The 23,998-nt window shown below is 50.2% G+C and overlaps 1 protein-coding gene across 6 annotated transcripts in view; it reads right to left on the reverse strand.

Moving 5' to 3' along the window:
* Positions 1–23,998, reverse strand: part of IGSF9B (immunoglobulin superfamily member 9B) — a 56,836-nt gene that overhangs the window by 23,724 nt on the left and 9,114 nt on the right. For 3 of the 6 annotated variants that reach the window (XR_007498246.1, XR_007498244.1, XR_007498247.1), the window contains exons 3-15: positions 23,395–23,541; positions 18,001–18,152; positions 17,705–17,822; positions 16,400–16,541; positions 16,166–16,311; positions 14,989–15,131; positions 14,308–14,448; positions 14,111–14,227; positions 13,581–13,731; positions 12,849–12,972; positions 10,740–10,915; positions 8,908–9,134; positions 8,081–8,165 (exon numbers count right to left, since the gene is read on the reverse strand). Coding sequence is in view for 1 of the 6 variants with exons in the window: in XM_049778211.1 (XP_049634168.1) it covers positions 8,081–8,165; positions 8,908–9,134; positions 10,740–10,915; positions 12,861–12,972; positions 13,581–13,731; positions 14,111–14,227; positions 14,308–14,448; positions 14,989–15,131; positions 16,166–16,311; positions 16,400–16,541; positions 17,705–17,822; positions 18,001–18,152; positions 23,395–23,541 (1,857 nt within the window). In the remaining 5 variants the exon portion in view is untranslated. The remainder of the gene's footprint in view (positions 1–8,080; positions 8,166–8,907; positions 9,135–10,739; positions 10,916–12,848; positions 12,973–13,580; positions 13,732–14,110; positions 14,228–14,307; positions 14,449–14,988; positions 15,132–16,165; positions 16,312–16,399; positions 16,542–17,704; positions 17,823–18,000; positions 18,153–23,394; positions 23,542–23,998) is intronic. The other 3 variants (XR_007498245.1, XR_007498248.1, XM_049778211.1) reach the window with 1 other exon arrangement.

Raw genomic sequence — 23,998 nt, forward strand, 5'->3', positions numbered from 1 at the left:
GGAACTAAAAAACCACAATCCAAAAATCCCTTCCTCACACCTATATTCATTGCAGCACTATTTACAATAACCAAACTCTGGAAAAATCCAAGATGCCCTTCAACAGATGAATGGCTAAAGAAAACTGTGGTACATATACACAATGGAATATTATGCAGCCATCAGGAGAGATGAAGTCATGAAATTCTCCTATACATGGATGTACATGGAATCTATTATGCTGAATGAAATAAGTCAGAGGGAGAGAGATAGACACAGAATAGTCTCATCATCTGAGTTTTAAGAAAAATCAAAGACAATTAAATAATTCTCAAGAAATTAGGGTCGGAAGGACCCACTCAAGATATGAAGCTCACCACAAAGAGTAGTGAGTGCAGTTAGAGAAATAACTACGCTGAGAACTATCATAACAATGTCATTGAGTGAGGGATGTAGAAAGCCTGTCTTGAATACGGGGGGGGGGGGGGGGGGGGGGGGAGGAAATGGGGGCAATGGTGGTGGGAATGTTGCACTGGTGAAGGGGGGATGTTCTTTTGGTGAATGAAGCCCAACTACAGTTCTGTTTGTATTCAGTGTTTAAATAAAAATTTTAAAAAGATATGTAGATGATTAATAAGTATATAAACATAAGTCCTGCATCACTTACCATTATGAAAATAAAAATCAAAACAATAAGATCTCACCTTATACTACTGAAACCAGCACTCAACACAAGAACAGAAACAGCCATTGTTGCCAGGATTGTGAAGGAAAAGCGATCTTCATCCACTACTGATGGGAATATTTACTGGTTCAATCTTTTTGAAAAACAATATGGACACTTCTCAAAAACTAGGAATTGAACTTCCAATTCCACTCTGGGCATCTACTCAAGGGCTCAAAATCTTTATTCAGAAAAGACATTTGTGTTTCTATGTTCATTCCAGCACTATTCTCAATAACCAAAACCTAGAAAGAAACCAAGTGTCCAAGAACAGATAAAGAAATACGATGGAATACTACTATATCTCATATACTATTATCTTATAATACAACTATAATAAAAGATAGAATCATACAATTTACTACTACTACATGGACAGATAAGGAGGAAATCATACTGAATTTAGTCAGTCATAAAAAGATAAACAGATACAGAATGATTTCTCATTTGTGAGATATAAAGAAGCAGACTACAAATAACAAACACAGGGAATGAAGAGAGCGCATAGCAGGCAGGACACATGCCTTGCTTGTGGTCATGTGGTTCATGTGGTCAATGTAGGTTTGATTTCCCAGCATTCCATATTGTCCCCCAAGCCCACAACATGTGATCCCAAAGTACAGGAGTAAGTACTGAGCATTAGCAGGTGTGACCCCAAAACTTAAAAAAACATTTAAATAAAAGTATAATTTTTTAAGTGGAAAGAAACTCAAATACATGAAAACTAAACAATTTACTAGTGAACAAACAGTGCATCAAAAGGGAAATCAAGGAGGAATAAAAATTCCTAGAAACAAGATGTCAGAATATATGAAATTAAGCAAAAGCTGTATAATTTATAGCAAAGTTCCTCAGGAAACAACTACTCATATTAAGTCACTAGAAAAACAGGAACAACGAAACAGAAAGAAGGGAATAATAAAACTTAGAACAAAATCACGAAATCAAAATACACACAAATACAAATGATCAATGAATCCAAGAATAGGTTTTTCAAATTTTCTATCTTTCTAAAATTCTTTCAGAAAGTCAATAAAAGAAATAACCTCCCAAATAGTTTCTATGAAGCCAATATTGGTGATGAAGAGGCATCACCAAAAAGAAGAAAAAAGAAAAAAAAAAAAACTACAGGCCAATTTCCTTAATGAATACAGATGCAAAGATCCTCAATAAAAATCTTAATGAGGGTTGAAGCAATAGAACAGCAGAGAGGGCATTTGCCTCGTACAGTGCCAACCCAACTTCAATCCCCAGCATCCTGTATGGTCCCCAGAGATACCAGGAGAAATTTCTGAGTGCAGAACCAGGAGTAATCCCTGACCACAGCCAGGTACAGCCCAAAAAAAATAAAATAACTAAAATCTTAGTAAACCAAATGTTCATTTAGTGAATACCTTGCTCAAGTGGGAATTATCCTAGGGATACAAAAATGGCTCAATATACACAACTCAGTCAATATGAATACTAGGAGGGGCTGGAGCAATGGCGCAAGCAGTGAGATGTCTGCCTTGCCCGTGCTAGCCTAGGAGGAGCCACGGTTCAATTCCTGGTGTCCCATCTAGTCCCCGAAGCCAGGAGTGATTTCTGAGCACATAGCCAGGAGAAGCCCCTGAGCATCAAAACAAAAAACAAAAAACAAAAAACATCTGAATACTAGGAAAGATTAAAAACCATATAGATAGGGGCCAGAGCGGTGGCGCAAGCGGGAGGGTGTTTGCCTTGCATGCGCTAACCTACAACGGACCTCGGTTCAATCCCCCGGCATCCCAAGTGGTCCCCCAAGCTAGGAACAATTTCTGAGCGCATAGCCAGGAGTAACCCCTGAGTGTCACTGGGTGTGGTCCAAAAAACAAAACATATAGATAGAGATAAAACATTCAACATTCAACCCCTCTATGGCTTTTAAATATCATAGCTATGGGGCTAGAGAGAGAGCACAGTGGTGGGGTGTTTGCCTTGCAAGAGGTCAACCCAGGAGATAGTGGTTTGATTCCCAGCATCCCATATGGTCCCCCAAGCCTGTCAAGGGCGGTTTCTGAGCATGGAGTCAGTAGTACCCCCTGAGCACCACTGGGTGTGACTAAAATACATGGCATTCCTATACACAAATAATAAACTGGAAAAAAAGGAGTAAGACTATTTCCTTCAAAATAGTGCCCCAAACATCAAATACCTGGAATCAACTTAACAAGGGAGGTGTAAGACTTATATAGTGAAAATTTTAAATCACTGCTAAGATAAATAAGATGACACCAGGAAATGGAAAGGTATTACCTATTCCTAGATGGGAAGAAACAATGTTGTCAAAACAGCTGTCCTACCAAAAGGGCTATACAGATTTAACGCAACAACCCTAAAATTCCAATGACACTATTCAAAGAAATGGAACAAACAACTAAAATTTGCGTGCATGCATAAAACTCCCTGAATAGCCTAAGGAATCCTAAGGATTAGGATTAGAAGACACTGCATTTTCCAACTTTGAGCTATACTACAAAGCTAATTAAAACTGCATGGTACTTGGGCCAGAGCGGTAGTGCAAGCAGTAGGGCGTTAGCCTTGCACACGCTGACCTAGGACCGACCTCAGTTCAATACCCTGTCATCCCATATGGTCTCCCAAGCCAGGAGCAATTTCTGAGTGCATAGCCAAGAGTAAACCCTGAGCGTCACTGGATGTGCCCCCCTACCAAAAAAAAAAAAAAAGAAAAGAAAGAAAAAAACTTCATGGTACTGGAATAAAGATAGACTTGCAGACCAATGGAACAGAATTGAGAGTCCTGAGTTAAAGTCCCAAATTTATGAACAGTCATAACCAAGTGCAGCAACGAAAAATCTCTCTTTTTTTGTTTGTTTTTGGGCCACACTCAGTGACTCTCAGGGGTTACTCCAGGTCATGCACTTAGATATTGCCCCTTGCTTAGGGGACCATATTCGACGCTGGAGGATCCAACAGAGGTCCGTCCTGGTTAGCCTCATGCAAGGCAAATACCCTACCACTTGCGCCACCGCTCCAGCCCACCCCCCAAAAAATCTCTTTAATAAATGGTGTTGAGAGGCCCGGAGAGATAGCACAGCAGCGTTTGCCTTGCAAGAAACCAATCCAGGACCAAAGGTAGTTGGTTTGAATCCCAGTGTCCCATATGGTCCCCTGTGCTTGCCAGGAGCTATTTCTGAGCAGACAGCTAGAAGTAACCCCTGAGCACCACCAGGTGTGACCCAAAACCAAAAAAAAAAAAAAAAACCAATAAATGGTGTTGGGAAAACTGAATAGCCACATGCTTAAAAATGAACTTAGTGGGCGGAGCCTTAGTACAGAGGTACATCGTTAGCCTTGTATGTGGCTGACCCAGGAGAGACCTGGGTTCAATCCCCAGCATCCCATATGGTCCCCAAACAGGAGCAATTTCTGAGTGCATAGCCAGGAGTAAATGCTGGGTGTGGCCCCCAGCAAACAAACAAAAAGAATAAACTTAGAACCATACCTCATACCATTCACAAAAGTAAACATAAGTGAATTAAATATCTCAAGAATAGATAAGAATCCATAAAATAAATGGAAGAAAGCATCAACAGAACTCTCCAGAAAACACCACAGAGGCATCTTCAATGAGACAATGCAGTGGAGAGACAAAAAAAAAAAAACACAAAAATAAACTAATGACACTACATCAAATTAAAAAGCTTCTGGGTCTGCAGAGATAGTTCAGTGGGAACTTGCTTTGCATGTGCCCAATCTAGGTTCAATCCCCAGTGCATTATTCCTCGCAAAGAGTGATCACTGAGCACAGAGCCACGGAAAGTAATCCTTTAAAATAAACTTAAATTAAAAAAGAGGGTTTGGGGGCTGGAGAGATAGCATGGAGGTAGGGTGTTTGCCTTGCATGCAGAAGACAGTGGTTCGAATCCCAGCATTCCATATGGTCCCCTGAGCCTGCCAGGAGCAATTTCTGAGCATAGAACCAGGAGTAACCCCTGAGCGCTGCCAGGTTTGAACCTCTCAAAAAAAAAAAACTAAAAAAAAAGAGAGAGAGAGAGAGAGAGAGAGAGAGAAAGACTGGAGAGATAGCACAGAGGTAGGGCATTTGCCTTGCATGTGGCAACCCTGAAGGGACCCAGTTTGATTCCTGGCATCCTATATGGTCCCCCAACCTGCCAGAGGCAATTTCTTTTGTTTTTTTGTTTTTTTGGTTTTTTTGTTTTTGGGCCACCCCCGTTTGACGCTCAGGGGTTACTCCTGGCTATGGCTCAGAAATCACTCCTGGTTTGGGGGGACCATATGGGACGCCGGGGGATGGAACCGCAGTCCATCCTACGCTAGCACTTACAAGGCAGACACCTTACCTCTAGCGCCACCTTCCCGGCCCCAAGAGGCAATTTCTAAGTAACTCCTGAGCACTGCTGGATATAGTCTAACAACCAACCAATCAATATTTAAATAAATAAATAGTTAAAGAAAAACAGTAAGCCTTGAACACCACCTGGGTATGCCCACCCAAAAGAATATCTAATCTCATCTCTAATTATTCAAAGTAGTGTTGTTAGAAGTCTTTGCACAGTAATTAGGCAAAAAGGCAATATTTAAAGGGATTCAAATGGAAAAAGAAGTCAAGCCATCACTACTGAAAGATGGTTGAAAAACTCTCAAAAACACTCAGAAAACCTCCAGACATAATAAACCTATACATTGAGGTACCAGGCTAGAAAAATCAACATACAGAAATACATGGTCTTTCTTTATGCAAACAATGATATACAAGAAAAAAAATTAACATTCACTTGAAAAACTTAACAGAGGATGAAAGACTTATACAAAGAAAATTATGAATCACTATTAAAATAAAAGACAGAAGAATGACAAAAAATTTTTCCTGGGGCCGGCAAGGTGGCGCTAGAGGTAAGGTGTCTACCTTGCAAGCGCTAGCCAAGGAAGAACCGAGATTCGATCCCCCAGCATCCCATATGGTCCCCCCAAGCCTGGGCAATTTCTGAGCACTTAGCCAGGAGTAAACCCTGAGTATCAAACGGGTGTGGCCCGAAAAACAAAAACAAGAACAAAATTTTTCCTGTTCATCAATGGAAAGGATGAACACTGTTATACAAAGACAATGCAGTTCCCATAAAAATTCCAGTGGCATGACGTTAGAGGGAGCTGTGGGGGAGTTGGAACCACACCTGACCATGCTCACAATCTAATCCTGATTTTGTGCTCAGGAGTGCCCCCAGCAGTCTCAGGGGTCCACACATTGAACCAGGTTAAGCTGTATAAGGCTGTGAAAGGCTGACATGCAAGGCTGGTCATGTCATTCCTGAACAGCGTGGCCCAAATACTGCTAAAATTTCATTGATGTAACAAAACTCCCTGAACAGCCAAAATAATCTTCATGGAAAGAAAAGATAGAAAGCTTGTCTTCACACCACTTGAAATGATACTGTAGAGCTATAGTAAAAATCTGTGGTACTTGGGGCTAGAGATATAACAGCAGGTAGGGCGTATTCATGCGACCAACCTGATTCCCAGCATCCCATTTGGTACCTGAGCCTGCCAGGACTAATTTCTGAGAGAAGAGCCAGAAGTAACCCCTGAGCACTGCTGAGTGTAGCAAAAACAAAACAAACAAACAAGCACTGCTGAGTGTAGCAAAAACAAAACAAACAAACAAGAAACTGCAGTACAGTTAAAGACAGATGCTCAAACCAATGAACCCAAACAGTAAATCCAAACACAGACCCTCAGATATAGAAGGAACTGTGTTCAATAAAGCTAGGAAAGGCTCTTCAACAAGTGGTGCTAGGAAAACTGGTCAGCCACACAAGAAACTTGAACTGGACCCCTATCTTCCATCAACCACAAAGATTCATTCAAAGTGGCACAAAGCCCTCAATATTAGGCCCAAATCCATAAACTACACTGAGGAGAACACAGGCAGAATTCTCTATGGTTGGCTGGTGTAGGCACCTGCAAAGCTTCGGTGCCATCGGACGAGCACAAGAAGCCAAATTAAACAGATTAAACAAGTTAAACAAATCAGATTAAGAGGGCCTTGGGCATTAGTACAGAAGGAAGGGCATTTGTCTTACACACAACCATCCCAGATTTGCTCCCAAGTACCGCATATGGGCCTCTGGAGTCTTCACTTAGGAATGAGCCCTGAGTGCAGAGTCAGGAATATAACCTCTGAGCACCGCCAGGTAGATGTGACTCTCACAAAAAAGAGACTGCGGGGCCAGAGAGATAGCATGGAGGTAAGGCGTTTGCCTTTCATGCAGGAGGTCATCAGTTTGAATCTCGGCGCCCCATATGGTCCCCCGTGCCTGCCAGGAGCAATTTCTGAGCCTGGAGCCAGGAATAACCCCTGAGCACTGCCGGGTATGACCCAAAAACAACAAAAAAAAAAAAAAAAATAGAGAGAGAGAGAGACTGCAAAGTCAAGAAGGAGAGCAACCCCTCCTGTCCATTTCCCCAGTCCCTTCTCCATCCTCCATCTGCGCTCCACTCTGGCAATGCAGCTTTGATGTGTGCAGCTCCTATTGTGTGAGCATTTGGTCCTTTAAGGCATCAAGAACCAAGGCACCATCTGGAGACAGATGCGCTCAAATGGGACCAGGACTAGAACCAGAGCAAAGAGAAACAAGCTTGGTGGAGGTGCTATTTATTGCTTTCTCCAGAGCACATAGAGGAAAAGGAAAGAGTGGAGGAATCATCCCCAAACAGTGATTCCCCAAATGTAATCCATAAGGATGAAGCTTGTCCTCAATTCACCCAGCACTGCTTAGGGGCCTGTACCTGCTCCCTCTCCCCATTGTCAACAGGAGACAGAACCAAAGTGGAAGATCTGTATCTGCTGGTCAAAGCAGGGCACAACCATTCCCCATAATGCCCTACCCCTCAGGGCGTGGGGCCAGACCCTGGCCATGCTGTGGCCTGACTCAGAGATGCCAGGGATGCTAAAGGCTACACCAAGCTGGGAGGTGGGGGACCATGTGGGATTTGGGACCAAGATCTGGATCTGAGTGATATGCCAAGCATTATTCCACCTCAAGAGCATCTGGAATGAGGGCGCAGCAGTGAATGATCGAAGTAAGTGGCAAGCATCCTGAGCTGGGTCTGCGTACACTGTGCAACTGCCATCCTTATGGCTCTTGCTGGGGTGTCCCAACCCATTTGGGGCTCAGACCCACTGCAGGCCCCACCCCTTAGAGCAGTCTCAACTGGGGCCAGAGGGGACCCAGGAGACCCCAAGGAGCATAGAGGAAAACCATACCCATGCCACAACACAGGACTAGGACAGGAGTACTGACCACAGACCCTCACCCACCTCACCTCTACCACGTCAGCCCACATAACCCTCCATAACCATGAACCCCCGCCGGGTACCTGTGCTGGAGACACCGGCAATGTTGCTGGGCTCACTGACGAGATCCTGCATGACGGCCAGAACCCGAAACTCGTACCAGGTATCCTGCACCCAAAAAGGCAGTCAGGGATGAGGACATGAGATGGGCCCCACAAAGGGCAGCATGAGGCAACAGGGAACTGTGCAACTAACTCTGGGGTGCACCATAACTTGTTTTTAAGGAGCACTGTTACCTGTTCTTGGGGAGCAATGTGCCGTATTCTAGAGAACCACTGAGTCATTCTCAGAGTACTATGCCCTGTTCTCAGGGAACACATCCCACCTACCACAGGAATGAAAGTGGCTGCACAAACAGCTCAGGCACTAAAAACAAAGCAAGTCCCAATGGAAGCCTGTGCCAGCGCTCATGATACCAGCATCCACTGAGCTGTGTCAGACTCAGGGAACAGTCTACTGAGGGCTTGACTTGGAGAAGCCACATGGGAGCTGCCACAAACTAAATCCTAGACCAGGGGCCATCGTGGTGGCACTAGAGGTAAGGTGTCTGCCTTGCCAGCGCTAGCCTAGGATGATTCCTGGCATCTCATATGGTCCCCCAAACCAGGAACAATTTCTGAGCACGTAGCCAGGAGTAACCCCTGAGCATTACCGGTATGGCCCAAAAACCAAAAAAAATAAATAAATAAATCCTACACCAAAGCATCCAGAAATTAAAGGAAAGACAACAAAGCATTGCCTTCTGACCTGACCATTGTCTCCTGCCCTGTAGTCCTCAGCTACAGAATTGAGTTCCTGGGCCAGCCCCTTCCTAACTGGAGCAGGAGAGGTGGAGCCTGGCGACCCTCACCTGGGACAGGTCCTTGGCAAAGAAGTCGCCATCAGTGCTTGGGATGGCGTCGTCCAGGGTCTCCCAGCGCTCACCCACACGGAACTCCATGATGTAGCGGTCGATGGGGAAGCTGTGGTTGGCTGGGGGCAGCCATGACAGGAGCACACCCTGCTGCGTCCGGTTGGCTGTGAGGCACCGTGGTGGGCTGACAAGCACCAGGGGTTCTGGAGTTGTGATCGGGAATGCTGTGTGGATAGGAGATGAACAGCCACATGAGGCCCTACCTTCCCTCTGCCTGCCACCCATGCAGAGCTCTCCCAAGGGACGCCCCGCTGAAGGCCTTGGACCTGAGGGCATTGCTTCTGGCCATAAGCAAGAAACATGCAGGACCCGAAACACCTAGGTTGTTTGCAGATCACAGCCTTGGGTAGAGCGTGGAGCAGAGCTCAGGTCTCCAACTTCCTTTTGGTTGGAGGGAGTTGTGTTGAGCCACACCAGCAGTACTCAGGGTTTACTCCTGGCTCCGGAGCTCAGAAATCATTCCTGGTGGGGCTCAGGGAACCATAGGGGATTCTGGGAATTTTCTAGGTGAGGAGGTGAGGATGTGTCTCCCCAGCAGATCCTTCTCAGCACAGGTGGAAGCATGGCCCACCTATTAATGCCCCTCAACCTGCTCCCTGTGGCAGAAGAAGCAACAAAGAGCCACCAGCTCTGGGGGCCAGAGGCCTCTGAGCAAAGAAAAACCCAGAGAGAGAACACAACAGATAGGGTGTTGTCTTGCACATGGCCATCTAGGTTTGATACCTGGCACCCACATATGGTCCCCCAAAAAACACTAGGAGTGACCCAAGTGTAAAGCCAGGATAAACCCCTGAGTACAACCTGGTGTGGCCATAAAAATAGAAAAGAGGGATCAGGTGACCACAGCATGCAGGACAGTGAGGAGTACATGTCAACTCTCAACTGAGGTTGAGTCAGCAGGAGGTAGAAAACACACACACACACACACACACACACACACACACACACACACACACACACGATACAGGGAAATGCAACTTGGAGCCTCTTCTCTGAGCACACAGGCCTTAGGGCTCACTGCATCCCCAGAGGGGTGGGGAGCAGAGACACCAGACCAAACTGAGGCTTCTGACCTGATCAACAAGCAACCAGCATCAACCCTTAGCCTGTTGTTGAAAACTCCCCATCAGGGGGAGGAGTGATAGGACAGCCTTGCGAGGTATTTGCCTTGCATGCAGCTGACCTGGGTTCAATCCCCGGTATCCCATATAGTCCCCCAAGCCCTGACAGGAGTGATTCCTGAGCACTGAGCACAGAACCAGGAGTAAGTCCTAAGCACTGCCAGGTGTAGACCTCTCAAAAAAGAAAGAAAACTGTGCTCAGGGCCAAGAAGGGATGCTTGTCAGAAAGCTGAGCACAGGCTTGACATGCAGGAAGACTGAGGTTCCGGCCCAGCATCCCATGTCCATTGAGCACTACTAGGAGCTACTGAGTTGGTAAAAGCTCCCGAACACCACTGAGCAGGGCCCAAACTCCTAAAACAAAGAATGAGGAAACCAGGATCAGTTCAGTAATGCAGCAAATGTCTGTGAAGCAATGCTGGGCTGAGGACCAGAGATCGAAAACCAGATACACTAGATATCCAGAAAGCTGGGCTGGGTTTCTATCTGCAAAGAAAGCTGCTGCTGGGATTCCACTGCCTCCGAGGGCTCCCACTGGTCCCCAGGATCCCCACTAACCCCCAGGACCCCCACTGTCATATCCCAAGACCCCACTGCCCCCAGAATCCCCATGCCCCCAACCATTCTGTGAGAGCCCCACAGCCTCACCTAAAGTGTTCACAGTGACCACCTCGCTGAAGGCGCTGCTGCCCAGCCTGTTCTGTGCCAGGACACTGAACTGATAAGCTGTCTCAGGCTCCAACCCATCCACCAGCAGCCAGTTGGGGCCTGGCGGCACCGGCAGAGACAGCCAATCATGGGGCCCGAACTGAGCCCGCTTCATCCTGGCCAAAAGAGGGGGGGAGGGCAAGGGCCAGGGTGGGTCACACTGGATAAAGAAGGGTGTCCATGAGGTCCAGGAATGGGCAGTGTCTAGCTGGGTTGAGGACAGGAGGCCACAGAGACCAGCTAAAACCAGCCGACTGCTGGGCAGTGCCAGTCCCCCAACCCCGCACCATACTGGTGCCTGGCCACTCCACAAAGGGCGCTTCAGAAACCTGAGCAAATGGACAAGGGCACTGGGAAAAATATGGGCCCAAGGCAGAGGGGTGCTGGGAAGCAGAAAGAGGGTGGGAAACGGGTCTGCTCAGACACTCACCCTCCTGGGCACAGTCACAGAGAGACCTAGTGGTACCCAAAGATTTCTCCCACCCAGCTAGAGAAGGGCCAGGCATGGGCAAAAATAACTGGGTCTCCCTAAAGTGAGAGGCTGGTGTCCCCCCAAGGCCTTCAGAATCAGGACTCAGGACAGGAATAGGGCATGGTGCAGGTACCGTGCTGGGCTCCTCCCCAGGACCACAACACAACCAAGACCAGCAGAGGAGAGCTGAACTCCATGGGCAGCCCAGCCCGTATGGGGCGTGGTGCCTACCGTCACCACATGGAGGAGACATGGTCCCATGGTCAGGACCCCAGCAAAACTTCCAGCCCAGTGCTGAGGAAGCTACAGCAGCAGCCACCTGAGGGCTCCCCCAAGCAACCACCAGAGCCCTATGGGAATGCATCCTGCCTGGCACTGTGGTCAGTCGCAAGTGGGCACTGCTCCCCACAAGCCTGTCCAGGAGCCAAGTTGGGCATGTGCAGATGGTGCTACTGCGGCAACAGGCCCTATCTATGCCCAACCCTCCCACTAGGGCTCCTCCTACATCCCCCAAGCCTATGCCACCAGGTCTCAGCCTTGAGAGGATCGAGGGGGCTCTACTGCAACCCGGGATGCCGCCAGTTGCTGCTCAGTTCAGCTTATCTATCCAGAACCCCAAAGAGTGAGGGGACTTAGAACACAAGCCACTAACCTGGGCTTGTCCTGTGGTGACAAGTGGAATCGAACCCTCCTCAAAGCCCCATTTCATCCCACCTCACCCAGGCATTCCCACTTCCCCTGGCCCTGGCTTGGGGGTGGGGGGGGATTCCTACTGGAAGGAAGGTCTCCATGCTCCCTGCCCAAAAGCTGTCCTGGAGGAGCTCTGGAGTGTGACAGGGCTTTCCCTACCCACAGCAGGCACTTTGAAGCTTTCTACCTGCCCTCAGGGTTTGGACCAAGAACACAAACTGTTTAGAGACCAAAGGAGGGTTTGGTGGCTGGAAAGGCTAGTACTCCAAGCCCCCATTTCCAGCTGCAGCTTCATGGAGCACCAGATCCCTGAGCACCATGCCAAGGTGACCCCCCCCCACACTGCTATCAGAACTGCCCAAATATCAGAAGGAAAGAGAAAATAGAAAAAAAAGAGAGCCAGAGAGACAGGATAGGGCTTAGGGCCATACCCAGTTCAACCTGACACTGACAGGCCTCGAGCAGTGGCCTGGAGACCAAGTGGGCTGAGAATTGCCTGTAGTGAGCCCAAGTGCCACTTAGGTTCCCTCCCAAGGAAGAAATACAGAGCAGGGGAACAGTCCTAAAGAGCACAGGAGAACTGGGGGAGGAGTGGCAGAGACCACCCCATAACCAGCCCTGCACCCATGGGGAAGGGTAGCATGAGAACCAGACTGTGGGTATGTCATGGATGGTGAAAGGAAGCGCCATGGGCACTGGAAGGAAGGGAGTGCTGAGGAAATGCCCAACAGGCATCTGGGACCAGGGCACCCCAGGGACACGCCAGCCCCAAAGACAGGCTGAAGGTGAGTGGGCTGGAGCCACGTCCTGGCCCCCCATATTTCCCCAGGACAGAGGGGCCTGGGACAGGGGAGAAGCAGAGAGCAAAGCATGCAGGGCTGACTCACAGAGGGCCGTACCAGACTGAGAATGTCTGTTCGTAGCCTCCATCGTAGCCCGCCTCCCAAGACACGTTGGCACCTCTCATGGACACCTGCACGCGGATGCTGCCCGGGGCATGGGGGCTGGTGCCTGCAGAGAAAGGGTAATGTTCAGGCTGCAAAAGGCCAAGTCCCAGGTCAGGGCACCTGGTAGGTCGCTGGCCCATAGGGGGTGGCCAGAGATGAGGGCATCTCTGGGGAAATGCCCTTCCTGGTACTGCTAGGTGCAAGAGGTTGATCCTCAACCCACACCCTGCCTTCTGGGACCTCGTAGCATGCGCTCATGGAAGTCAGAGGCATAGACCACAGGCCTGCCAGAATAGCACAGCAGTAAACTACATCTAAGTCCTGAACTGAAAGGACATCAGAACCAGGCCCAGGTCTGGTTATAGCTGACTCACTGCCAGGCCGCCTCACTCGCTATCCATAACTGTCCAGGGAGATGCCCATTGCTCCTCCTCACAACCAGACCTTCCAGCCAGCACAGAGCCCCTCAGTACACGTGAGGTTAGTCTCCAGAGAGACCTGCCAAATGGCACTTCCTAGGCCTACTGGTACTAGGAATGGGAGCAGAACTGGGGCACACAGGAAGGAGACACCAAGTGACTCTTCCGGCCAGGACCAGCCTCTGGACCCCATGGGGGAGCCACTCCCCTTCCTCAGGACCCCAAGAGCCCTGGTTGATGGAGGGGGCCGTACCGATGACGGTCAGGTGGGTGCTGGCAGTGATGCTGGCGACCACGTTGGTGGCAACACACTCCCACTCGCCATGGTCCTCCTTGCTCAATGCACGGAACTGGAGGCTCCCGCTGGGCAGGGCACTGTGCTTGCTCCTACTGGGCTTCCCTACCTTGGCCAAGCAAGGGGGCAGCAGGGGGCAGCGGGCATGGGGAAGGGGGGTCAAGAGGGGAAAGAAGACGGGCAGGAGTACCAAAGGGGTAAACAGGGATAGCAGGAGGGTAGAAACAGAAAGTGGGGTGCAGGGTGGGGAAAGTAGGACACAAGGAGAAATGGGGGCAGGAGAGCGAAGTACAGAGTGCAAGGGGAGAAAAGTCGCCACCACCACCTCAGATGTCATGAGAAGGACAGTAAGAGCAGCCCTTCCCCACATCCCTGCCAGGCCCTCTCCCTCACACCCCTACCTGGTTCTTCCCCCCTCGCCCCCGCACCCCTGCCCGCCCTCCCCCATGCACCCCTGCCCACCCAGGAGCTCCAGGTGCTGCTGGTACCTTCCTCCAGGCGATGACTGGGAAGGGGTCGCCAGCAGCAGCACAGGGAATGAGCAGCTCTCGGCCAGCCTCTTGCCTATACTCCCAGCCCGGCAGCACCGTGAAGTAGGGGGGATCCTGAGGAAGCAACATGTTAGTTACATGGCTGTAACATGGGGATATGGGGGGGTGTGGGTAGGGGGGACCTGCCGGCTCACCTTCAGCACAAGCCGCGCCGGGGCCGACTGGCCCATGGTCCCAAGCGTGTTGTAAGGCACACAGGTATACGTGCCCAGGGCCTCCTCTGTGGCCTCCTCGATGCGGATGGAGCCATCCTCCAAGAGAGTCCAGCCCAGATTCTGGTGGGGACAGAGAGTGGTCAGGAACCCTCGAGCCCTCCAGGTCAACAGTATGTGGACAGGGGAGGCTGGGCAGTGTCCAGGCCAATCTGAGAAGGGCCCAGGACACAAGGATAAAGGCTCCCTAGGTCACAGCCTCCAGCAATAGCGAACACCTACGCTTTCCTGAGATGGGAGGATGGCTGAGGTGGGCTGGCAGAAACTCAGCCCCAACCAGTAAGATCGCAGGTGGGTTTGGAGGACTGTGTGCATCCCGTCTATGTGCTGTATTCGTGTCTCCATGTGTGGCTGCATGTGCTGTATGCATGTTTCCATATGTGTCTGTCTGTGTGCTGCATACATGTCTCCATGAGTGCTCATTGATAGTTCTCTCTGAAATACATGCCTACCTCTATGCCTGCCTCATGCATGCCTACATGTGTGCTCCATGCCTGTGCTCCACCTGCTTGACACATGCCCGCACTGTATACTACCTATATGCTTCACGTGTGCTGTGTGAATACTGCCTGTGAGCACCTCCATGCCCACAGCTCTTAGCACCTTCTCGACCTGCAAGGGCCGCCCGTCCTTGTTCCACTTGACCACTGTGGCTGGCGGCTCAGCATCCACGGGGCAGCGGATGTAGCCATGAATGCCCACTGGCACGTAGATGACAGGCGGCATGTTGAGAACGCGGGCGGGGTCTGCAGCAAGAAGAGAGAAGCAGTGAGAAGCCAGAGAAGTGACTTGGGAGGGGGCCCTGAGCAGGCCTGTGAACGCTCAGAGCCTGCACCAAACAAAGCTCTGAATAGGGCGGCTCTGGGCCCCAGACTGCTCCTCCCATACAGGCTGCACATACTGTGGTGCTCTACTCTCATGCTTCTGAAACGCACTCCTGCAGGCCCAGGTATACCCAGCCCTGCCAGGGGGCCTGCGCCATAGCCCGTCCTCCTGCAGGCCTGTACCTGGGACTGTTCTCCTGCATGCCCGCAGCTCCTTTTTTTTTTTCGCAGCTGCTTTTCTACCTCTCCAGACCATGTTCCTTCCTCCACAACAGCCCTGTACTTCACATATATAATGCATACACATATACACTCATAAACACAAGTAATATACTCCTATCCACACACTCACATATATACTTACATATACACGCATTACATACATGTATATAGACACTCAAATATGCTCATACATGTACATACTACACGCATAATACATTTACAGCTCACCCATACATACTCAGATCTACATATATGCAAATATACACACAAACTCACATACACATTTACACTTATACTCACAGATGACAGCACTAGCCACACATAACACATGCATTCACGTATGTACATACATGCATTTATGCATACACTTACACACAAATGCATATTCACACACATACAACAGTGACACATATGCAAGTCTGCATGCATGACTACATAGACACATGTATACCTATACTCACACATAAATTCATTCACACACTTACACACATTTACTTACATACATGTACATTCACTCACATGTATGTGGACTCACACACATACACATAGGCTCATATACACACACACATAAGGCCTGAGCAAAGGTCCCAAGAGTGCCAGGTTTCGGGCCCTGCCCCACCTAAGGAACCAGAACAGCTGGACCTTGTACCAGGCCCCGCTGGCCAGCTGCAGGCCCACCACCCTGTCCAGACTTGTCTGGCCAGAGTGCCCAGAAGTCACAGCCCCCTACTCACACTGCACTGTGAGGTAGGCCGATGCTGAGGGTGAGCGGCCCAGGCTGTTGCTGGGGACACAGGTGTACCGGCCAGCATCCTCGGGCTTCACCCGGAAGATGATGAGGGTCCCATCGATGAGGATCCGCACTCTCAACTTCAGGTCACTGTAGGGACAAGCACAGGGGTGCTGACAGGGCTAGGGGAAGGGGACGGGGGCCTCCCCTTGCAGGCACCCCAGGTGGCAGGGCTCACTTCTGAAAGTAGACATTCTCGTCCTGCCAGTACCATGTGTAGGTAAGGTTCCCAGGATAGGCTTCTGCCCGGCAAGTAAATAGAGCATCCTGGGAGATGTTGACAGTGATGTTCTCTGGGGGGGACACGATGAAGGGGGGACCTGGGGAGACAGGGAATGAATGTCATCTCCCTGGAGGGGGCAGGGACTCAACTCCATGGTTGACATGGGGATGCTGCAATTGCCACACCCCTTCCTCTCCCCAAAGATCCCAGGGGGACAAATGGCCCAATGCAAGGCCGGGACATGCCCAACCCTGAGTCTACTGTCCTGCAACCCTTATTATACACACTCACAATCCTCTGTCCATCCTGGTGCCCAAATAGTGCTTCACACAATATGCAAGATGCTGCACACTGCAAAGATGTGTGTACACCTGGGCACTGTTCACAAGGACGAACACACACACACACACACACACACACACACACACACACACACACACTATATAAGCCCTCCTTCTCTCCAATGAGGGTGAGCAGGACAGCTGTGCAAGATGCCTCAGTGAGCTCCTCCAAGACCCAACCCTACCCCCAAAGCATCAGAAGCTTGAAATAAAGCTGCCACCAGGGAAAGGAGTTGGGGGGGGGGGGGCCAGTGAAGAAAGAGGGTGCACTGGAGCATGCAGGCACCTAGACCGGCCCCCACCACCACCTCACAGCTCTGCTATCAACACAGCAAGTAGAGCACCAAACAGTGCTTTGGTTTTTGAGCCATACCCAGTGAGGCTCAGGGTTTACCCCTGGATATGTGCTCAGAAATCACTCCTGGCTTGGGGAAACATATGGGACTCCAGGGGATCGAATTGTGGTCCATCCTAGGTTAGCGCATGCAAGGTAAACACCTTACTGTTTGTGCCACGGCTCTAGTCCCCACATCCTGCTTCTGAGGGAGCTGAGATGGGATTTAGGGACTCTGGGGGCCCAGAACAGGCCAACTGGCATCCTGACTGCAGCACCCGGCTCTTCCCAAGCCAGGTGTATTTAAGCCTTCGGGTTTGGCATGGCTCCTTAGCTTGATTTATTGGTAGCAACACTAATGGATGGGGTCACCCTTAGAGAATATGGTATAGAGAGATGCAATCTGGACAGAGCAGCCAGAAACCACTGAGGGATGGCCCTACTAGAGGGTCTACCTGACCGTATGAGGGAGGAGCACTCAGCTCAACCCCCCCCCCCACCATGTCCCGGCCACTTCCTGAAAACCCACTACAGCTCAAGTCCATGCAGAGGTCTGGAGTGACCAAGGCCAAGAACTTGCCTTACCCTGGACCAGCAGGTGGGTGGTGTGGACAGCCTCACCCTGGATGCTGTATGCACGGCAAGTATAGGCGCCTCTGTCCTCCCGACTCACTGCTGTCACTGTCAGGCTGCCATCACTCACCTGTAGTCGGTGAGACAGGGATGAGCAAGCACCCAGGGTATAGGTGTTTGCCCCACTTTCTGTGCCCCCAGACAATACTGATGTGGACCTGTGCAAGGCAAGGGGCCATGGTATCGAGCTGAGACCATGCATTTGGGGTGATCCAAGCACAGGAAGAGGACACCTTATGGGGGCTCACCTGGTATTTCGCGTTTGCTCCCAGCAGTGTCCCTTCCTTGAGCCAGGTCACGATGGGCTTGGGGTTCCCAAAGGCAGAGCAGGTCATGGTGACCCTGCCGCCCTCCTTGGCCTCGATGTACTGGGGGGGCGTCTCTGTGAAGGTGGGGGGAGCTGCAGAGAGAGCAGCAAGCCAACTCAGCACCCATGGGACACCATGGAGAGAAGGAGACAGGCGAACACTGGGTGTCCCGTGAAAGGAGCTACTGTGATGGGCCCACTCTGACCCTGCATCTGGGACCAGGCCTTAAACAATGAATGTCCAGCCAGGGCACAGAGAGTCACAGCACTGGAGATGGAACCTGTTAGATGACACTCTGCTGTTATCCAAAACAAAGGCATTCTCCCAATTTCCTCTTTATTTTGCCAAGCCCTCTAACTTGTAAAACTCCTCGTAGGTCCTTTTTCTCTCACTCACTCTTCCCCAGCCTGTTGAATTTGTACTGGCTTAATAAAGAAAGGTCAGTCTGGCTTGCCACAGAGAGACCAAAGGAGAGAACTGACTCCATGACTCTCTCCTGACTGGCTTGGTTTATTAATTCTTCGCAGCTACCCTGTTTCAGACCTGTTACCCCGGGTTAGAAATACAGTGTGTTGGGTGATTTCACAATGTGAGGTTATTTTACAGAACCCATTCACCATGGGTCTAGCATCCTCAGCCCCTGTGGAAGGCCCAGAGCTGACACCTCTCACTTCACCCTTCACAAACCACACCACAACCAACCAGCTTCTGACCCTCACAAAGTGCATCACACACTATGCTACAGATTAAAGGAAGAAGTCCCAAGATCCAGAAATTTCCCCTTAAGACAACACAGGACAATCCCTGAACCTTCCCCTCCAAATACTTCAAGAAAATCCCTAAATCTTCCTCTTCCAGACCCTGCAGGGAATAACTGAACCTTCATCCTCCAGACCCTGCAAGACAATCTCTGAACCATTCCCCTCTTAGACCTTGTAGGGAAATCCCTGAACCTTCCCCATCCCAAACCTTGCAGGAAAAATCCTGAACCTTCCCCTTGCAGACCATGAAGGGCAATCCTTGCCACCCTAGTCTTAACTGCAGTCTATTCCCACCTCAGTTCTGAGTGCTGCCTGCTGCCAGTCCCTCTGAACAGGCTCCATCTGCTCTGAACTGCTTGCTGTGTGGCCCTTGGCCCTGGACTCCCAACCTGGAATCCCTGAGGTCATAAGAGCCCCACTTAGACCAGTGTCTGTGAGGCAGGTCACATGAGGCTCAGCTGGGGCCACCTGATACCTGTCCTGCTCTCAGGGTTCCTACATCCCCTGTGCTCTTGATCCTGCATCCCCCCAGAAGCTGAGGTGTGCATGGGGTATACTGAGAAGGGGTCCGGTTTCTCCCTACAGACCTGTGCTTTGCCTCTCTCAGACCCCTAGTCTCCTTCTGCTGCACCTCATTCCCTACATCCCCCACATGACAAGAAGCCCAACCTCAGCACCCAGCACTGGTGGTCATTCTCCCCATGGGCACTATGCCATGCCCTCCCCCAATGCCAGCCATGTGCCTTTCTTGGTGCCTGCTGATATAGCAGCATCTTCTCCAGTACTGGGCCCACACATGCTTGGCTCTGAGCACCATCCAGAGGGAGCAGACTGTGAGCAGCACAGAACTGAAGTCCATGCTGCAGAGCACATGCCAAGCAAACACGGTCCAAATCATGACCACGTTCATAGAAAGCTCCATGGTGTCAGCCTTGGATGCTTGAGACCCAAGTTTCATCCCTGGTAGGCCACACATGTCCAGTGCAATGGTGAAAGCATCAATGGGACCCTCCATGCCACCAGCAGTCTGAGATGGTCTCAGCAAATGTGTGTGACTCCAAGGCAACCCAAACAATTATGTGAGATCCAAGACCTCATGGCACAATACTTCACCACTACACACAAGTGCAGACAGAGAAGGGGTGGCAGGAGGGACACTCAAGGTAGATGTAGGGTGCAGGCAGGTCCTGCTTTAGTTCCCAGCACAGCCAGAAAGAGCTTCAGAGCCAGGTGTAACACAAAAATATCAAAATTGTTTTAAAGGGAGGCTTTAAAGTAAGAAATTAAAAATAACAATAATCATAATAAAATAATTTTGTGAAAACGAAACTATTTCTTTGATCCTCTCCAAAGGTCTTAGTTCAATATGAGAGCAGTTGCAATGGAAATACTGGGTGAATTAAGTGTATTCAGAATATTGAGAGTATTAAGAATACTGGGGCTGCCGGGCGGTGGCGCTAGAGGTAAGGTGCCTGCCTTGCCTGTGCTAGCCTAGGACGGACCACAGTTCAATCCCCCGGTGTCCCATATGGTCCCCCAAGCCAGGAGCGACTTCTGAGCACATAGCCAGGAGTAACCCCTGAGCGTCACCGGGTGTGGCCCAAAAACCAAAAAAAAAGAGAATACTGGGGCTGGGGCTGGAGAGATAGTATGGAGGTAAGGCGTTTATCTTGCATGCAGAAGGTTGGTGGTTCGAAGCCCAGCATCCCATATGGTCCCCTGAGCCTGCCAGGAGCGATTTCTGAGCACAAAGCCAGGAGTAACCCCTGTGTGCTGCTGGGTGTGATCCAAAAACAAAAACAAAAAAAAAAAATGAATACTGGGGCTGATTCAATAGTACAACAGGAAGGATGTTTGCCTTGCACACAGTCAACTTGAGTTTGATTCCTGGTACCCCATCTGTACCCTGAGCCCTGCCAGAAGTGATACCTAACAGCAAAGTCAGTCATGAGTCTTGAGCACTGCCAGGTGTGGCCCCAAAACAAACAAAAGAATTAAGAATACTAGACCTTGGAACCAGAATAATACATAAAGTAGGGCACAAATTGGATTGACCATACACGAAGCCAATCCAGGTTCAATCCCCAGCATACCATATGGTCTCCTTTAAGTTCCATCAGGAAGTGATTTCTGAGCCTCTGAGTAGAGCCAAGAAGAACAGCCCTGTGGCACAATAGCAAACCAAAGATGGGCAAGAGTTATAACACAGCAGTAAGGTGTTTGCCTTGCATGTGGCCAACGCGGGATTAACCCGGGTTCAATCCCTGGCATTCCATATGGTCCTCTGAACATGCCCGGAGCAATTTCTGAGTGCAGAGCCAGAAGCAACCCCTGAGCATCGCTCGGTGGGGCCCAAAACCCATAAACAAAATAAAAATAAGCTTCATTATACAAGCACATACAATCCCAAGAAAATCCATCCAGTGCCTAAATATTGAAAAGAGGTGTCCCCATGAGCCCCCATCTGCTGGAAGGTTCTGGAATCCTCACACTAGGTCTCCCTTCTGCCAGAATTCCAAGCTCCACATCCTCCACACCAAGCCTGCCCTTCAGAACACAACGAATACCACTGCTGCTGCCTCTAATATCTCTGGTGTCAAGCTTCAAAGAAAAGATAATAAATTAAATTATGTCCTGAGGTGACAAATTAATTACTAATTACATAATTACTTTATTATTTAGGTGCTAATCAGAAAAGGACTTTGAACAATTTCGAGTTTTCAGGAAAATAATGGTTTGCCTGTCGATTATTTACTGAATTAGGTGTTAGCTTGCCAGCTGTATTTCCATGCTTAATTCTTTCCTCTGAGTTCCCTGTAATTAATAGTGTAGGTTCAAACTGCCTGACCGTTTGGCCACGTCTCCAAGTCATTCTCCAACCTCAAGCAAGTCTTGGCTTTGGCTACAGGGGTTATTTTTCACGTGACAAAGAAATGATTGGGTCTGTTTCCATCCAGCGGTCTTGCAGAAAACAGAGGAGACGGTTTATGAGTGAAATTTTTCATGGGCCTTTCATTTTTTCCAAAGATGAAGCTGTCAAATCTGCCCAATAGTGGCCACCAAGAGCAACCTTGGACTACCCTTTTGTCAGGAAGGTGCCCCAGAATATGGGCACGTGGAGTAAGTCTCTCCTGGCCAGTCCCTTAGGAGGTGTCTCTACTCTGCCCACAGAGGGTGCAGGTGCCCTGGGAAGGCCCAGAACTCCCCAATGGGTTTTCCCTTGGGGCCAGACCTCAGGAACCCCTGATCAGCTCTCTTCTCATTTCTGCAGAGCCCCAATGCACCTGTCTCTGGTCCTAAATCGCTCTTCCAGAGCCAGTACTAGTGGGAACAAAGGAACACAGGTCTACAGTGACCCTGCCCACCTCTGGACACCCCCTCCTGCTCCATAGCCAGCCCAGCCTGCCACCCATGGTGCTAAGGAGCACGTTCTGCATGGGTAATGGTTGGAGAAGCCACAAACACTTTTCAAGGACCATCATCCTCTGTCTCTGAGCCCAAGGTTCTTCCTCTAGGACTTTGTCCTCTGGATGGTCATCCTTTTTCCAAGAAGTCTGGCCAGCCTTCAACACATCAGTCATGCCCAGTTGTAAATATCACCTGCGACCCCAGTGGGACACGAACCCTTGAACAGCTCTGCAGATGCGCATGATTCTCCATCATGGAAAAAAGTAAGGCTCAGAAAGTGCTTAAAAGTAGCCATCAGCATGTCAGGAGGACACTGAGATTTGACCCATAGCAGGCAGCGCTAGAAGTCAAAGAGATGCTCCATAGTCAACTGTCCACAATGCTCAGGAGGTCACAAGGTGCCCAGCAGTGATCTGGCCCTCCTGTAGGCAAAACTAGTAGCCCTTGGAGCTGGGACCTTGAGCCCGTAAACCGAATCATTTCAGGATTGTGTTCCATGCTTACTCCAAGCTCAGCCAAATCAATCCCCAGCTGCACAAAGTGAGAAACAGATGGCACAGAACTAACAGATTCCAGGGCAAAGGGCATGGGCAATCCATGGCAGCAGAGGCCTGTACATGCCCAGGGTGTAGGCAATGATGTTCAGAGATGAGGAGAGAGAAAGAGAGAGAGGAGGCAAAGCAATGTGAGGATGTCTTGGCTTGTTCACTTGGCGAAGCTTTTAGTAGCAAATTTACCTTCCTAATTATGTTTAGCTTGGGCTAATATTAAGACGAGTTTTCGTTCCCGGCACATACAACAGCTGGCAAGGAAAGGAGGTGACTCAAAGCACGAGGGCGTGGGGATTGCCCGCTCCAGGTTGGAAAAAAGCTTCCCACAGGGAAGGGCACAAGACAGAGTGGGAACAGGTACCTTCTCGGTCCTTGTCCTTGCAAGGGTGAGGGCAGGAGGAGCAGAATGGCACAGGAAGCTGGGATGTGGGGAGGGACGGGACAGGGTGGGTCAGAAGGAAGGAGAAGGGGAGGGGAAGGTCAGGAGCCCAGAGGCCTGAGGCAGGGCAGGAGGAACTGCACCTTAAAGAGAGGAAGAATGAAGCTGAGTACAGGATGAAGGAAAGCTAGGAGGTTGGGGTGCAGAGGGAGAGCTTTGGGGAAGAGGCGCCCACCGTTGATGGTGAGGTGCACCCAGCTGCCGTTGTGGAAGGTGTCATATTGCTGGTCCAGCATGAGAACTTTGCACTCATACCAGCCCTGGTCTTCAGAGCGCACCTGCTCCAGCCGCAGAGATGCCTTGTCGTGAAGACTCGCCCGCCCTAGGGGACAGAGTGGACAGGGAGCCCAGAGGTCATGAGGACCCAGCCAGGAGCTCCACCCCCACCCTCCCAAAGGCAGAGCCCTCCCCCCCATAAGTTTCCCACCCGTTCCCATGGCAGGAGTTCAGGAGAAGAGCTGGCACCAACCATAGGCAGCAGGTGGCCAAGGGAAAGGCAAGCATAAAGCTCTGGCCACAGCTGCTCCCCCACCGACACCCTCCCGGCCCCCAGTCCCAGCTGCCAGCTCCCAGCTGCCCTGGTGGGCTGAGGAAGCCTCAGTCCCTTAGAATGCACTCCTTCTTCAGGAGCTCTCTTGGGACAAAAGCAAAGCATAGGAGTTACAGGACTAGTGTTGGGGGAAGCAAGGGGAAGGGAAAGGCGGAAGGGAAGGAGGAAGGGAAGGAGGGAAAGGAAGAAGAGAAGGTGAAAGGGAGGGAGGGAAAAGGAAGGGGAAGGG

The sequence above is a fragment of the Suncus etruscus genome, chromosome 8 (assembly GCF_024139225.1).
Source record: "Suncus etruscus isolate mSunEtr1 chromosome 8, mSunEtr1.pri.cur, whole genome shotgun sequence".
Lineage (NCBI taxonomy): Eukaryota > Metazoa > Chordata > Mammalia > Eulipotyphla > Soricidae > Suncus > Suncus etruscus.